General features: G+C 53.9%; 1 protein-coding gene across 4 annotated transcripts; it reads right to left on the reverse strand.

The window, feature by feature from the left end:
• Positions 1 to 239: 239 nt before the first annotated feature.
• Positions 240 to 15778, reverse strand: THEMIS2 (thymocyte selection associated family member 2). Of its 4 annotated transcripts, XM_024250756.3 has the most exons (6): positions 15641 to 15778; positions 11548 to 11688; positions 6859 to 7269; positions 3862 to 4931; positions 1471 to 1627; positions 240 to 1055 (listed from the first exon to the last, which is right to left on the reverse strand). In XM_024250756.3, exons 1-6 carry the CDS (start codon positions 15732 to 15734, stop codon positions 1000 to 1002), a joined length of 1929 nt encoding a protein of 642 aa, XP_024106524.2. In that variant the 5' UTR covers positions 15735 to 15778; the 3' UTR covers positions 240 to 999. The 4 variants fall into 4 exon arrangements, with proteins under 4 accessions (XP_024106524.2, XP_054394921.1, XP_054394928.1 ...); XM_054538946.1 differs by lacking the exon at positions 11548 to 11688 and having other exon boundaries at positions 15641 to 15771; XM_054538953.2 differs by lacking the exons at positions 11548 to 11688; positions 15641 to 15778 and adding an exon at positions 7946 to 8891.
• Positions 15779 to 16583: the final 805 nt, after the last annotated feature.

Genomic DNA, 16583 nt, shown 5'->3' on the forward strand with positions numbered 1-16583 from the left:
TTAAAATAACTTGCTCATAGCCCTGGCTGGTAGGTAGCAAGCTGGGATCCTAACCCAGTCTCATACTTTCCAAGTCCTCACCCTTAACTGTAACTTGTCAGCGTCCTAAGGTACTTGACCATGCAGCCTGTTCCCTAATTTTTAAAATCAGGCATTCTAGAAAGTTGAGGATTTGGATATGGTTTGTAAGTGCCTGGCACGCAGTCGGAACTTAATAAATGATACTGTTCTCATTCATATAGAAGCTCAGGTGTCACTTTTATTCTGTGGTTTTAAAATGAAATAATCTTGGTTAGTCACTTACAACTTTGACGACTTTAGCCACCTGATGAAACCTGCCAGTTTTCTGCAGCCTCAGGTCTCCATAAGGGTCTTCTTAAATTGGCTCCTCTCATTTCACCACCAGCTTTTGGAGCCCAAGGTCCTAAGGTTGTGCTGTTGAAGCCAAGTTCCCACATTAATCCATACGACCCCTGTTTACCACATACAGATCTATCAGGCTAGGTGCTACAGAGATGAGGAAGACAGTCCAGGCCTCCCGGGGGCTTAGAGCTTGCGGGTGAGAGTAGGGGTGGCAGACGTTAACGAAATCTCCCATGCAGTGTGATCAGGATGCAATCCCTTTTACTGAGAGGCATTGGCACTGTGCTGCTATCACCAAGGTTGATGGCCTTGGATTCCCCTCTGCACCCACCGGTGGGACAGCTGGGGTTGCAGGATTGAGAGGAACCCTGCCAGCTGCTCTGCATCCCAAGGCTCTGAGGCTGAAGGAGTCACGTGCAAGATGTTAGGTCCAAACCAGCCCGCCCTAAGTAGCAAGAATCTAGAACCTGAAGGAAGCTGGTGCAGTGTCCATCAAATCAGTTTCCACAGAGCTACTCCCTGTCTGCAGCTCAATTTCTGTGAGATCTTGCCCGAGGTCTTTTAGAAGCTTAAAATGGTTGGCTGGCGTTGGATTCCCTGAGAAGCAGCAGTTAGGAAGCGTGGTTCCTCCAGCACTTAGATGGTTTTCTGAAATTGCTCAAGTATTTCTTCATAATCATGTTCATCATCATCTGCAAAAGAGTCCGAGTCAGTGAGGATCTTTAGCATTAGGCAAGTTCCTTCCCTTCTGTAGGGCCGTTGCCTCATCTGTGCAGGGGAAGAGTTGGCCTGGATGCTCTACGGTCTTTGCTAGCCTAGAAACCACAGTTTGTTCTGTCTCAGCACTTTGCAACCCTTTCATTTTCCTATATGCTGCAGGGAGGGTAGTATGTTGGGGACTGAACTCATTTTCCTTGCCAAAGCCCTAGAGCCCATGGGAAAGACGGTAGGAACCTTTCTACCTGAGCCCACCCTATAGAGGCCTGTCCATCAAACTGGGACCATAGAAGGGTCTGTCCCTGGACAGGGCCATCAGAGGCAAAGGAAGCAGCAAGGTAGGGAGGGGAGACACAAGGACAAGGGTGAGCAGCGCCCACAGGGACTCACCTAGATCCTGCCTTTGGGGCTTAGCGGGCCTGTGGCCCTTCCTGTGGGCAGGAATCTTGCTGTACATACTGGAGCCACCCTTGATGAACTCTGGCAAGGTCTTCGCCTTGGGTTTGGGCAGCGGAGCGTGTTGCTGCAATCCTAAGCCTTGAGAAGACTTTGGGAGAAAAAGCAGAAATCATCAGGGTCTCAAGAAATGGGGAAGCAAAGTCCATGAAAAACGGTCATTCACGTTAAGTGTCACTTCCTCTGCTTCTCTCTCTACTTCCTTTTCGGGCTATGACCTCTCAAGACCCCTGGTGTTTTCGCTACACGCATGTGAAATATTCTCTGGCAAGGGAGAAAGGGATCAGGGTAGAAAATGAGGATAGGGTTGGGGGTTGGAGACAGGGTGTTCCTGGGATTCTCCACTTAGGAATTCGATCAATGTCCTTTAATTCTCTTGCTGAAGGGGAAAAAAGCAAAGTGGGGATACCGTAAGAAAGCAGCCACAAAGCCTCGTGACGACGCCTGAGCTGAGGCGGCCCAGAAGGAAGAGGACTTCCAGGGTGCTCCCCCATGTGCCAGATACTACATGACGTCTGCTCTTTAATCCTCAAGTCACCCTCTGAGTGGTTTCAATTCCCAGTTTATGTAGGAGAGAAAGTGTGCCTTGTCAAAGGTCACACGGGGATCCACAGCAGGGCCAAGGTTTGGACCCAGAGCCACGCCTGTGACCTGTAAAGGCAGTGGTCTTGGCGCCCCACCACGCTTTACGGAGTGTGCGGCACAGCTCCCTGATCAGCACCAAGATTCCACGCACAGAGGGAAAAAGTTGTGGTTCCAGGGCGACAGCAGTGACCGGGCCCAGAGTCCCTCCATCGGGAGCCAAGACACAGGCTAAGGTCTGTCGGTTCTGGAAAGTACCCTTTTCAGCACTGGCACAAGGCCTGTGTTTCGGATGTTTCAGTCCAGCCATTGTCAGAAAATGACTTCCCACGCTCACCCCACAGATAAAAGCCCCTGCTGGGGCTCAGACCACTCAAGAGTCATCTTGTAATTTCCACTGCCACCTGCTGCCTACCACACATGATTAAATACGAGTCACCCAAGATCCCAAAACAAGAGCTGGTGATAGTAAAGGACTTTTGATCTGTCTCATCCCCTCCCGTTCTCAGCAGACCACAGTAGTTAGAAGTTCAGGCTGTGTGGTCAGACCCAAGGGCAAGCCCTGGCCCTGCCACTTGTTGGCTGTGTGATCTCAGGTAAACTTGACCTCTCTGTGCCTCTCACCTTCTCAACTGTGAAGCAGGACACCGGTGTGTAACTCGGAAGCACTGTGAGAACTGGTTGGGACAAAGCATATCAGGGGCCTGCCACAGAGTAAGCAGGTCACAGAAAGCAGCTGCAGAGGATATCACAGTTCTACTGGTGAGGAAAAGGACGCTCAGAGGAGTACCCAGCACAGGCAGAGTAAGTGAACCAGAACGTAAACTTAGTCCTCCTGACCCCATGCCTGGCTCTTTCCTGCTCATCTGTGATTCTGTTTGGCCCAGGTCCTCTCTGGCCTTGGAGCAGGTAAGGTCCCTGCCCCCACAGAACTCTTTTCAGCCAGAGAATCAGGTAGGACTCACTAAAAACAACGTGTCCTGAGCTACGTAGAGCGTGCAGTGGGAGCACAGAAGAGGAGGCAGGACCACCGCTGCTGAGTGAGAAATCTGAGTCCCACCTTGCCTGTGAGCCTCAAGGAGGAAGAACACTGCTGGCAGAAGGCCCGGGTGTGGGGCTCTGAAGCAGGAGTCCCGGCACCATGAGGGAGCTGCAGGCACTTCTCTCGCTGGAGCGTGGACAGCAGAGTGAGTGGAGGAAGATGGGTCGGGGAGGTGCGACAAGTCAGCTTATAAAGGACCCTGGATGCCATGTTTTAAGGGGTTTGCATCATCCCACGATGATGGGCAGCCACAGAAGATTCCAGAAGATGGAGCTGAGGCCCATCAATGACTAAGAAAGGAGTTAGGAGGCCTTTCTGACAGCTGTAAGAGCCTGCTGAAGCAGTTTAGGAGAAAAATGATGAGGCTCGAACTAGGGAGTGAAGGCAGCAGTAGTGGAGAGAGGAAAGCACCATGAACTTGGAGTTAGACTGTCCATGGCCAAGTTCAGTCCTCCCACTTATTAACAGGGACCCTGGGCGAGTCTCAGGGTCTCCAAGTCCTCGTTTTCTCAATCATAAGATACTGATAATCATGCCAGCCTCAGGATTAATTGTGAGGTGGAATGAGAATAATGGGTGCAAAGTGTGCAAGTTTATAAACTACAAGTTTACACAGTTGCAAGAGAAACATGACAGACGTGACAAAGAAGCAGTGATCCCAATAGGTGACCCCTCCGTGCCCTCTGGGATTATACTGGTACCTTGACGCCTCCCTCGCTGCTGTGTCTCCTCTGCTTGCTGAGGCCCTGACTTTTAGGGGGCCTGGGTGGGGGGGCTTGGATCTCACAGGCTGGTAACTTCCGAAGATGATAATAGAAGGTGTCTGTCAGCTCCTCCACTGTGGCTATGGGGAGAGACCCCTCTGGCAAGTCTGGCTGCCCCTTGGCCTCCACGACAGTCAGGTCCAGCCACCGGGGAGGGATCTCAAAGCACATCCCAGGCTCAGAGTCCAGGCTCACCACCAAGAATGGCTCTGTGATCTTCTCCTCCAGCCGCAGGCCCAGGAATGAGGTCAGAGGGTCAGTGGGGTAGCTGGTGTCCTTGGCCACCACCTTGACCTCACAAGGCAGTGAAAACTGGGCAGTCAGATCCGCCAGGCTGTAGCGCCGGCTGTCACTCATCTCCTCCACGAAACTGCCAGGGAAGTGGAAGGGCAGCAGGACCCGCTCTGGGCTCTCTGCCTCCTCTTCACACTCTTCCTCATCCTCCCCAGCCTGGTCACTCAGCCGCTGACAAACCAAGACATCCACGTCATTGCCCTGGGCCCCATGGGCCTGGCCAGGCCCCAGCACCTCCAGCCGGTCACCCACAGCCAGGGACGTGAACTCGGGATTCTCCTCCCTCTCACCCTCACAGTCCTTTGTGGCCACCACCCGGAGTGGCCGGCCTGGCTGGAAAGCACCTAGGAGGTCATAGGCTGTGGGGAACTCCCTTGGCCGCCGCCGCAGCTTGCCTTGGTAGGCCCCTGACACCAGGAAGTGCCTGGGCACCTTGCGGCCCTTGCTTGAGGCCAGGACCCGCCAGGGTGGTGAGGCTAGGCCATAGATGCAAAGCCTCTGGCCTTTTTGCAAGGAGCCCACCCACGGGCTGAGGAAGATGCGGCGGCTCTCAGGAACCTCCAGGATCTCCATGGACAGGGGAAAAGGGCCTTCCCGGGCCAGGACCTCGCTCAGCAGCAGCGGTTTGATGAAGTGGACATGCCGGGAGGAGGCGGTGACGTCCTCCACGTCGACCTCCAGGGTAGAAGGGATCTTGACAATGGTCCTGCGCACTGTGGAGAGGGGCAGCTCAGTGGCACTGCATGCCACCCCAGGAGTGGCCCCCACCCCAGGCATAGAGCATTGGCTGGGCCGGCTGGCCTCCCTCCTGCTGCCGTCTTTTCTTTCTTTTTTTTTTTTGAGATGTAGTTTCGCTTGAGATGGAGTGCCCTTGTCGCACAGGCTGGAATGCAATGGCACGATCTCGGCTCACTGCAACCTCCGCCTCCCAGATTCAAGCAATTCTCTCACCTCAGCCTCCCGAGTAGCTGGGATTACAGGCGCCCGCCACCATGCCCAGCTAATTTTTGTAGTTTTAGTAGAGATGGGGTTTCACCATGTTGGCCAGGCTGGTCTCGAACTCCTGTCCTCAGGTGATCCTCTCACCTTGGCCTCCCAAAGTGCTGGGATTACAGGCGTGAGCCACCACGCCCGGCCCCCGCTGCCATCTTTTCTTTCCAATCAGAATCTTCCAATTTACGCTACGCCACATTCCCACACATGCTTTCCCTTCAACCTTCTTTTTTTTTTTTTTGAGATGGAGTCTCGCTCTTGTTGCTCAGGCTGGAGTGCAGTGGTGCGATCTTGGCTCACTGCAAGCTCTACCCTCCGGGTTCACGCCATTCTCCTGCCTCAGCCTCCCAAGTAGCTGGGACTACAAGTGCCCGCCACCACGCCCAGCTAATTTTTTGTATTTTTAGTAGAGACGGGGTTTCACCATGTTAGCCAGGATGGTCTTGATCTCCTGACCTCATGATCCACCTGCCTTGGCCTCCCAAAGTTCTAGGATTACAGGCATGAGCCACTGTGCCTTGCCCCAACCTTCTTAAAAAAATTATTATTTTTATTTTTTTTCCTCCAAGTATTAAGAAAAAATAAAAATAGATTTTAAAATTATTATTTTTAGGCTGTGCTCGGTAGCTCACGCCTGTAATCCCAGCACTTTGGGAGGCCGAGGTGGGCAGATCACCTGAGGTCAAGAGTTCCAGACCAGCCTGGCCAATATGGCGAAACACCGTCTCTACTAAATATACAAAAAAATTATCTGGGCATGGTGGCAGGCGCCTATAATCCCAACTACTAGGGAGGCTGAGGCAAGAGAATCGCTTGAACCTGGGAGATGGAGGTTGCAGTGAGCTGAGATCAACCACTGTACTCCAGCCTGGGTGACAGAGCAAGACCCTGCTTCAAAAAAAAAAAAAAAGAGAAATGAGGTCTCCCCCTGTTGCCCAGGCTGGAGTGCACGGGTGTGATCATAGCTCACTACAACCTTGAACTCCTGGGCTCAAGCGATCCTGCTGCCTCAGCCTCCGGAGTAGCTGCTACTACAAGCACTATGCCTAGCTAATTTTAAAAAAAATTTTTTTGTAGAGATGAGGGTCTTGCTATGTTGCCTAGTCTGGTCTGGAACACCTGAGATCAAGCGATCCTCCAAACTGCTGGTATCACATGCGTGAGCCACTGCGCCTGGCCTAGCCGAGATAATTTGAGCATCAATAAGAATAACTGGCCAGGAATGGTGGCTCACGCCTGTAATCCCAGCACTTTGGGAGGCTGAGGCAGGTGGACCTCCTGAGGTCAGGAGTTCGAGACCTGCCTCGCTAACATGGTGACACTCTGTTTCTACTAAAAATACAAAAAATTAGCTGGGCGTGGTGGTGCACGCCTGTAATCCCAGCTACTTGGGAGACTGAGGCAGGAGAATCGCTTGAACCTGGGAGGGGGAGCCGAGATCGCACCATTGCACTCCAGCTTGGGCAACAAGAGCAAAACTCCATCTCAAAAAAAAAGAATAACTTCAGTGTAATATAGAGGGAGCAACCTGAAGTTCCAGGTGATCTTCAGGGATGGGGTGGGGGTGTCTTCCATCAGAGCAGCTCCCAGGGGCACCCCTCTTTCTCTACCCCAGCAGCCCTCATCCACCTGGCCCAGGCAACTCACTGTGCATGATGGCTTGGATCTCATACTGGGGCCGCAGGATCAGGGAATGCCAGGGCAGGGTGGGGCAGGTGAGGACAAGGTCTTTCAGGGCTGGATCCTGTAGGACCTGGAGCAGAGTTCGAGGGGCACTAGGCTCCCATTTCCAGAAGGGCCCCTTCTGGGATAGGGGCAGGTGCAGGATGACCTGCTGACCCTCCGTGCCCAGGACACAGCGGGCACAGCGGATCCCAAGGTGCATCACCACAGCCTCAAGCATGAGGAGCTGGTCCTCAGTCACCACCCTGCCCTCTGTGACAATCCTGTGGGTCGACATGAAGCAAGTGGGCAGCTTCTTGGAGCTCTGAGTTGTGGCAGAGACCAGCTCCTCCAGGGTTTCGTAGCTCTGTGGGGTGTTGAGGGGGGTGAAATAGCCTGTGGGGGACAGCAGAGAGCAGGCAGGTCACTGTGGGGTGTCAGGGTGGGGCAGGCCTTGGCCAGGTCCGGACCCCAGTCTGGCCCTGCAGGTGACCCAGCCAGAATCCCCTGGGGACAGGTGTCAACAAGGGATTTGCATCTGGACATCTGGGCTGCAGGGCTGAGGGACACAGGGCAGAAAGTGGCGGTGCATGAAGGGACAAGGAGAGACAGGAAGTAGGAACCAAGAGAGACTTGTCACCAGAGACACACAGAATGGAAGAGGGACACATTCCCTGACAGAGACACTAGACTTCCACACTCTTCTAGCTCCTGACCCTACCTGCCTCTAACTGCCATCTTAGCCTTTCCTCCAGATGCCTCTCCACAGCTCCGATCCACTCATCCAAAACCTGCTGTCCCTCTCTCCCAAACTAACATCCCAGGAGCTGCTGACCAGAGCCACCTCAGACCACCCACTTTACCCCTGCATCCTGGCTGCCAATACTGACTGCCCAACTGCCCCCGCACCCCCTCCCTCCAGCCGCCACCCATTCCGCCAGCAGCTGGCCTAAATACCTCGCTTCCAGACATGATACCGCTTTTGGGAAGCAGGCTTTTCCTGCCCCAAACCCACAACCTGAAGCTAATCGAGGAAACACACCACACAAGCTGGGACTGAGGGATATCCTACCTAAATACTGGTCTAGATGCTTCAAAATGTCAACGTCAAGACAAAGGCAGAGGAGCTGTTCCAGTCCGAAGGAGAATGAAGAAACAGGACAACTGAATATGATGTGTGATCTAGGACTGGACTCTGGATTGAGGGGAAAAACTGCTATAAAGCATATTATGAGGATAGTTGCTGGAATTCAAATACAGCCCGTGGATTAGGCAGCAGTACTGTACCAAAATTAAGTTTCCTGAACTTGATCATTGAACCATGTGAATGAATGTCCTTGTTTTGGGGAGATACTATAATATTTAGAGGTAATATATAGATGTAAAAGGGAACATGTCTGCAACTTACTCTCAAATGGTTCAGAAAAAACACATCCATATATACACATATAGTAATACATTCATATGTGTGTGTATGTGTGGAGAGGGAGAGAAACACATGTAACATGTTTAACACTTGATGGGGGGAAAAAAAAAGGAAACCTGAGGCCATTTTTGGCTGGGCACACTGGCTCACGCCTATAATCCCAACACTTTGGGAGGCTAAGGCAGGAGAATTGTTTGAACCCAGGAGTTCCAGACCAGCTTGGGCAATATAATGAGACCTAATGAGACCTCATCTCTACAAAAAATTTAAAAATTGGCCAGGCACGTTGGCTCACACCAGTAATCCCAGCACTTGGGAGGCTGAGGTGGGCGGATCGCTTGAGCTCAGGAGTTGGAGACCACCCTAGGCAATATGGTGAAACTCTGTCTCTACCAAAAATACAAAAAAAAATGCCAGGCATGGTGGCTCACGCCTGTAATCCCAACACTTTTTGGTTTTTTTTTGAGAGGGAGTCTCGCTCTGTCACCCAGGCTGGAGTGCAGTGGCGCAATCTCGGCTCACTGCAAGCTCCACCTCCCGGGTTCACGCCATTCTCCTGCCTCAGCCTCCCGAGCAGCTGGGACTACAGGTGCATGCCACCACACCCGGCCAACTTTTTGCATTTTTAGTAGAGACAGGGTTTCACCGTGTTAGCCAGGCTGGTCTCAAACTCCTGACCTTGTGATCTGCCCGCCTCGGCCTCCTAAAGTGCTGGGATTACAGGCCAGGTGCAGCGGCTCACACCTGTAATCCCAGCACTTTGGGAGGCCGAGGTGGGCAGATCACAAGGTCAGGAGATCGAGACCATCCTGGCCAATATGGTGAAACCCTGTCTCTAAAAATACAAAAAAATTAGCCGGGTGTGGTGGTGCATGCCTGTAATCCCAGCTACTTGGGAGGCTGAAGCAGGAGAATTGCTTGAACCCGGAAGGTGGAGGTTGCAGTGGGCCGAGATCGCTCCACTGCACTCCAGCCTGGGTGACAGAGCGAGACTGTGTCTCAAAAACAAAACAAAAAAAAACCACCACCACAACAACAACAAAATTAGCTGGGCATGGTGGCACAGGCCTGTAGTCCCAGCTACTTGGGAGGCTGAGGCAGGAGGATTGCTTGAGCCCAGGAGATGGAGGTTGCAGTAAGCTGAGATCATGCCACTGCACTCCAGCCTGGGCAACAGAGCAAGACTCTGTCTCAAAAAAAATAAAAAAAAAAATTGGCTGAGTGTGGTGGCCCACACCTGAAAATCCCAGCTACTCAGGAAGCTGAGGTGGAAGGATCACTTGAGCCAGGCAGGCAGAGGTTTCAGTGAGCCGTGATTGCACCACTGCACTCCAGCCTAAGTGACAGAGCAAGACTGTCTCAAAAAAAAAAAAAAATTAATGAATCTGGATAATGGATGTACAGGAGTTTTAGCAAATTCTAGTTCTATAAGTTTCAAATTATTTCAAAAGAAAAAGAAAAAACTCGAAATATAAAATACATCACTTCCATATTAAAAACCATCATTGGGGCTGGACGTGGTGGCTCACGCCTGTAATCCCAACACTTTGGAAGGCCGAGGCAGGAGGATCACATGAACCCAAGAGTTTGAGACGAGGCTGGAGAACATAGCAAGACCCTGTCTCTACTAAACACAAGAAACAAAAAACCCTCATTGGCTCCTCATTGCCTTCGAAATAAAGAACAAACAGTGTGAGCACACCACATAGCCCCCAGGTGGTGTGGCTCCTGCGGCTCCCCACACAACTTGCCCCTAATCTGGAAGCCACACTCTCCCGCGTCTGGCAGGCAGTCACGTAACAGCCAGTCCTCAGCGTGTGCCTGCTTAGTTAGTACCAGGTGCCCCCCACCAACTTTTTTTGTTGTTGTTGAGAGAGTCTCTCTCTATTGCCCAGGCTGCAACCTCCACCTCCCAGGTTCAAGTGATTCTTGTGCCTCAGCCTCCCGAATAGCTGGGATTACAGGTGCCCCCCACCATGCCTAGCTAATTTTTGTATTTAGCAGAGATGGGGTTTCACCATGTTGGCCGGGCTGGTCTTGAACTCCTGACCTCAGGTGATCCACCCGCCTCAGCCTCCCAAAAAGCTGGGATCACAGGCATGAGCCACCAGCCACTGCACCCAGCCTGTCCCAGGCCCCCTTCTAAGTGCTGTATACGTATCAGCTCATTTAATCCTCATATCAAGCCTAATCGCCCTCATTACAGAAGAGGAAACTGAGGCCCAGGGAGGTCCCAGAGAGGAACTTGCCTAGCTTGCCCAAGGCCACTGGGATTCAATTCCAGGCCACTGGCTTCAGGGTCTAGGCCATGGCCCACTACACTACATGCCTCTTAAAATAATTGAGCTCTGGCCGGGCACGGTGGCTCACGCCTGTAATCCCAGCACTTTGGGAGGCCAAGGCAGGCAGATCACAAGGTCGGGAGACCGAGACCATCCTGGTTAACACGGTGAAACTTCGTCTCTACTAAAAATACAAAAAAAATTAGCCGGGTGTGGTGGCGGGCGCCTGTAGTCCCAGCTACTCTGGAGGCTGAGGCATGAGAATGGTGGGAACCCGGGAGGCAGAGCTTGCAGTGAGCCCAGATCGCGCCACTGCACTCCAGCCTGGGCGACAGAGCGAGACTCCATCTCCAAAAAGTAAAAATAAAAAACGATAATAATAATTGAGCTGCTTGGGGTTTCCTGAGCACCAAATGTGCACATGCTACTCCCTGTGGCTGGGATCTTTCTTCTGGTTCAGATGCCACCTCCTCCAGGAAGCCCTCACAGACCCTGAGGCAGGTTACTCTTGCTTAGAGCCCTCTCTAAAGCTTATGACTCCTTTTACTGTTGCCCTTCTCTCACTGTCATCCCGGAAGCTCCCCACTGGAGAGGGTGGCACCGGGTTCATCCTGAGCCCCATACCCACAGCCCCCCACACGGAGCCTGGCACACATGGGTGTCTGCAGATGTTTGGGGAGTGAATGTGTGAGTGAACTCAGAGACAGTCACCTGGACAGGGCTTGGAACAGAGGCAGGTGTGACCAGAGACGGAGAGGGAGAGGGCGCAACCTCTCTGAGTCCAGGGCATTGCAGATCCTCTGAGGACATCCCCACCCTTGAGGCTGGGTTGTGGTGAATGTGAGGGCCTTGGGAGCAAACCCCAAGGGGAGGGAGTGACTGCTGGACGTGGCAAGTCCACGAGCAGCCTGTGGGTGTGCCAGGAGAGTGCCAAGGCACATGGGGAGGCAGAGGTGCCCACCTTACCCTGGAAGTTGGGGGCGAGCTCCATGGTCTGGCTGGTCTTCGGGTTCTCACAGACCACCTTCTGGAGGCGGACCTGGGTGACCTTGATCAGGTCCCCCGTGGAGAGGCAGCACTCATTCCCAGAGATCTCATAGATGGAGCCTGTGGAGACGAGGACTCCATTTCCGCACTGGACAAGGGCCAAGTGCTGGGCAGCCTGTGCCCTGGTGCCCAACAAGCTCTGCTCTGCCATGCCTTTGCACATGGTGCCTGCTGCCTGGCATGCCCTGCTCTGTCGTTCCTGCCTCATGCCCACAGGTTCAGTCGTCCTCAGCTGTCCTTGCCCCCCCTGGCATCGGTGCACCCCGCTGTGGCACACTTCTCTGGCCTTTTTCACATCCCCGTGCCTCCTCCACTGAGTTCACAGGCAGGGCTGATCCATCTCAACATCACTGCAGCCAGCACAGGGCTTGGCCTCTGAGTATGTGTTAAGTCCACAAATCAGTAAATAACCCAGTGAATCACCCTCTCTGAGCCTGATTTTGTAGCTGTACACTAAGGGAATCCCAACTCCCTTAGTGTACAGCTACAAAATCAGGCTCAGAGAGGGGTCAGTGGCTCCCTGGAGATCACTCGGAGCCAGGGCCGGTACCCAGCCCTCCTAGCACCCTGGAAAATAGAGGGGCACTGACAGAGTGAGGCCCAGTGGGCAAAGTTCTGCTTTCTTGGTTTAAAGTGTGTAAGCGAGGGTTGGGCGCAGTGGCTCACGCCTGTAATCCCAGCACTTTGGGAGGCCGAGGCGGGTGGATCACGAGGTCAGGAATCGAGACCATCCTGGCTAACACAGTGAAACCCCGACTCTACTAAAAATACAAAAAAAATTAGCCAGTCGTGGTGGCGGGCACCTGTAGTTCCAGCTACTCGGGAAGCTGAGGCAGGAGAATGGCGTGAACCCGGGAGGTGGAACTTGCAGTGAGCTGAGATCATGCCACTGCACTCCAGCCTGGGCGACAGAGTGAGACTCCGTCTCAAAAATAAATAAATTAATTAATTAATAAAATAAAATAAAGTGTGTAAGTGGTGTCGAGAACACAGAAGGTGCTCAATAAAGATCTCTCACGCACACACGAGAGCACAGTCTCTCCATCCAGCTAATGGAGGACAACAGACTATGTGGCAGGACCTCGAGGCCACCTGAACCCAGCCCCACCCACAGGGCAGCCCCAACATCAGCCCTGAGAAACTGATGAAAACCTCCCCACACACCCCCAGGAAAATGCCCACCAGTCATAAACCACAGTCTGTTTACAATGTCAGAGCGTGGGCCTTCCAGACTGGTGAGAACAGCAGCTGTGGTGCTACAGATACCCGGCACTGTGCCAAGGGGCTACTGATGCGTCACTGTATTTAAGACCCATGACTGCTCTTGCGGAGACAGGCAGTTTCAATTTCCTAAATAATGAAACAGCTGGCCAGGAATGGTGGCTCATGCCTGTAATCCCAGCACTTTGGGAGGCCAAGGCAGGAGGATCACCTGAGATCAGGAGTTTGAGATCAGCCTGGCCAACATGGTGAAACCCCGTCTCTACTAAAAATACAAAAATTAGCCCAGCGTGGAGGTTGGCGCCTGTAATCCCAGCTACTCGGGAGGCTGAGGCAGGAGAATTGCTTGAACCCAGGAGGTGGAGGTTGCAGTGAGCTGAAATCAGGCTACTGCACTCCAGCCTGGGTGACAGAGGGAGACTCCATCTCAAAAAAAAAAAAAAGAAGAAGAAAAAGAAACAGCCTCGCAGGGGCTGAGTAGGTTGTACATGATGATCAGGTAATAGGAGGCAGAACTGGAAGTTATGGCTGGGTGCGGTGGCTCACGCTTGTAATCCCAACACTTTGGGAGGCTAAAGTGGGAGGACTGCTTGAGGACAGGAATTCAAGACCAGCCTGGGCAACACAGACCTCGTCCTTTTTTTTGAGACAGAGTCTCACTGTCACCCAGACTGGAGTGCAGTGGTGCAATCATAGCTCACTGCAACCTCAACCTCCCAGGCTCAATCCTCCCACCTCAGCCTCCTGAGTAGCTGAGACTACAGGCATGCACCATTACACCGGACTAATTTTTTTATTTTGTGTAGAGACACGGTCTCAGTATGTTACCCAGGTTGGTCTTGAACCTCTGAGCTCAAGTGATCCTCCTGCCTCAGCCTCCCAGTGCTGGGATTACAGGCATGAGCCACCACACCCTGCAATTTTTTATGTTAAAATGTTTTGTAGACATGATGTCTCACCATGTTGCCAGGGCTGATCTCGAACTCCTAGGCTCAAGCCATCTTCCCACCTCAGCCTCCCGAAGTGTTGAGATTATAGGCATGAGCTATCATACACAACCTATGTTCTATTAAACAAAAAACAGGGCCTGGTGCGGTGGCTCATGCCTGTAATCCCAACAATTTGGGAGGCCGAGGCAGGCAGATCACTTGAGTCCAGGGGTTTGAGACCGGCCTGGGCAACATGACAAAACCCCATCTTTACAAAAAATACAAAAATTAGCTGGACGTTGTCCTGGTGCGTGCCTGTGGTCCCAGCCTCTCACGAAGCTGAGGTGGGAGGATCACTTGAGCCCAGGAGGTCGAGGCTGCAGTGAGCTGTATCGTGCCACTGCACTCCAGCCTGGGCAACAGAGCCAGACTCTTTCTCAAAAAAAAAAAAAAAAACCTAGGTTGAACCCAGGGTGTTTGCCTCCAGAGCCAGTGCTCCTAACCACGCAGCCAGCCCCTTCCGAGTGCCCTGCTAGACACCTGCCCCTATTGGCATGGCCATCTGTCCTCCGCACTCACCCCATCCACACATCCACACCCTGTCAGGGCCTTCTCTAGTCACCGTCACTCTGACTTCCACCATTTCCACCACCCCGCCTCAGGCAGGATGAGGAAACAGGTGTTGTAACACCAGCAGGCAAAGGGTGCTGGGAGGACTGAGACGCTTGGTCCTGGGCTGGGGGAAGAGCAAACAGATCCCAGGCGCCTGCCTGCAGAAAGCCCCTGGTGGTAGAGTCAGAATTTGAACCCAGATCTGCCAGATTCCCAAGCAGACCTGGAGAGACCCACTGCGAGGTGGTGGCCCCCTGTGGGACCCTTCATGCGGGACCTCCTTGGTCTAGGACCCCACTTGGGACCCCAAACACTCTGCTGGAAGCTGCTGCGACAGAGCGTTTTCCTGCAGCCAGGGAACACGATGGGGCTGGGCCGTCAAGCCTCAGTTCGCTCTCTAAGGAAGGAACCCGCACCCCCACACAGCATCTCTCTCCTCCACCTCCATCTCCCCTACTCGGTGGCCCACGGGTCCTCCTTCCCCACAGAGCAGCACTGGCCACCCATCCACTGTGCTGTCCTCGCCTGCCCTCCACTGTCTGTTAGTCCCTCACCTCTTGCTCCTTCAGGCAATGACTAGTGACTGTGCGCCTGCTGTGTGCCCATCCCTGTGAACCAGGCCGCTGCGGGCAGGCGGCAGATGTACGGGGGCGTGCAAGGAGCAGAGAGCCGGGAAGGCTTCCTGGAGGAAGCGCCATTTAAGCTGAGAACTGAAGAGCTGATCAAATTAAGTACTGCCCATGGTCAAACAGAGGGCCAAGGTGGACGCAGGGACTGAAGGAAGGCAGTGTAGAGGGGGGCCAGGGGGAGGAGTGGGAGGACACAGACGGGAAGACCGACCCTACACTTCAGAATCAAGACGCAGCCACGACCACCAGCGGCCTAATGCTGCGTCCCGGAGCGGTCGGAGCTCCGTCCCATGCGCACCGCGAGGCCACCTAGGAGTGGCCCGGCTGCATCAACCTCCCGCGAGGCCACCTAGGAGTGGCCCGGCTGCATCCACCTCCCGCGCCTCAACCCACTGACTTTTCACCACTACCCTGCGGGGCAGGTCAGCGGTCCCCATTCCACGAAAGCAAAAGCCGAGGTCCAGAGAGGTTGAGTGCGGCCCCAAATCACACAGCTTGGCCAGTGGCAGCGTCGGGATTTGAACCCGGGGGCAGTTTTCCCGGATTGCTAACGTCTTCTCCGGGTCTCTGCCCCCGCCCCACACCAAGGGAGTGCTAGGAGGGGTTCCAGCCCCCGCTCACCCTCGAAGTAGACCCCCGAGCAGACCCGCAGCACGCGCGGGAGGGAGGCGGGGTCCAAGGCGCGCACGAAGTCCTGCAGCGGCACCGGCTCCATAGTCCCCGCGGCTCTCTGGGCGCAGACTGAGGGGCGGGCGGGCGGTCCCCGGGAGCCCTGCAGCCCAGCCCCGCCGATGCCCCGCCCCGCACGCCGAAGCCTCCCCGCCAGCCCGCTGGAGCCCTGCAGCCCCGCCCCGCCGAAGCCCCGCCCCCCGCCCCCTGCAGTACTCTATGGGGGAGGGGCGATGATGAACATGAAGAAGTCCCAGACGCCCCCTCAGCAGTGCTCCCAGTTAGAAAAAGGGGACGCGGCCCGACTTGTTCTGGGTCTCATAGGAGGGACATGCCTCTGCCCTTTGGGTTTGAGGAGGGAGATGTAGTGTCAGGGCTCCCGAATGTCCCTCCAGGACACTCCATGGTCCTCTATCGGAAACCTCCTGGTGAAGGGGATCTCATTACCTCTCCAGAACTCCCATACTCTTTCGATAATTATTGCCTACGTTGGCCTCGAACTCCTGGACTCAAGTGATCCTCCCACCTCGGCCTCCCAAAGTGCTGGGATCACAGGTGTGATCCACCTGTGAGCCACCACGCCGGGCCTCGCCAATTCTAGTTAAAAATTCTTCCTAAGGCTAAAGAGAAATCTGCTTAGGAGCCGGACCAACCACTTATCCTGACCCCACAGGCTCGGGATAAGCCTTTTCCATTTCCCTGTCCCTCAGGAGTCAGACCAACATAGGTTCAAATCCCAGGTGTCCTCTTGCTCGTTGTATGACGTTAGGCAAATCACTTTGATTGTCTGAACCTCAGTTTCCTACTCTCTAAAACAGGGAGAAGAGGGCCGGGCGCAATGGCTCACGCCTATAATCCCAGCACTTTGAGAGGCGGAGGCGGGTGGATCACCTGA

The sequence above is a fragment of the Pongo abelii genome, chromosome 1 (genome assembly GCF_028885655.2).
Source record: "Pongo abelii isolate AG06213 chromosome 1, NHGRI_mPonAbe1-v2.0_pri, whole genome shotgun sequence".
Taxonomy (NCBI): domain Eukaryota; kingdom Metazoa; phylum Chordata; class Mammalia; order Primates; family Hominidae; genus Pongo; species Pongo abelii.

Bases quoted from the DNA above. Each gene is read 5' to 3' on its own strand.
- THEMIS2 (XM_024250756.3), bottom strand. From the start codon at position 15,734: ATGGAGCCGGTGCCGCTGCAGGACTTCGTGCGCGCCTTGGACCCCGCC. The intron at 7,270-11,547 runs GTAAGGTGGGCA...TGTCCCCCACAG, and splicing joins GCTCGCCCCCAACTTCCAGG to GCTATTTCACCCCCCTCAAC. The intron at 1,628-3,861 runs GTACCAGTATAA...TTTCTCCCAAAG, and splicing joins GCAGCGAGGGAGGCGTCAAG to TCTTCTCAAGGCTTAGGATT.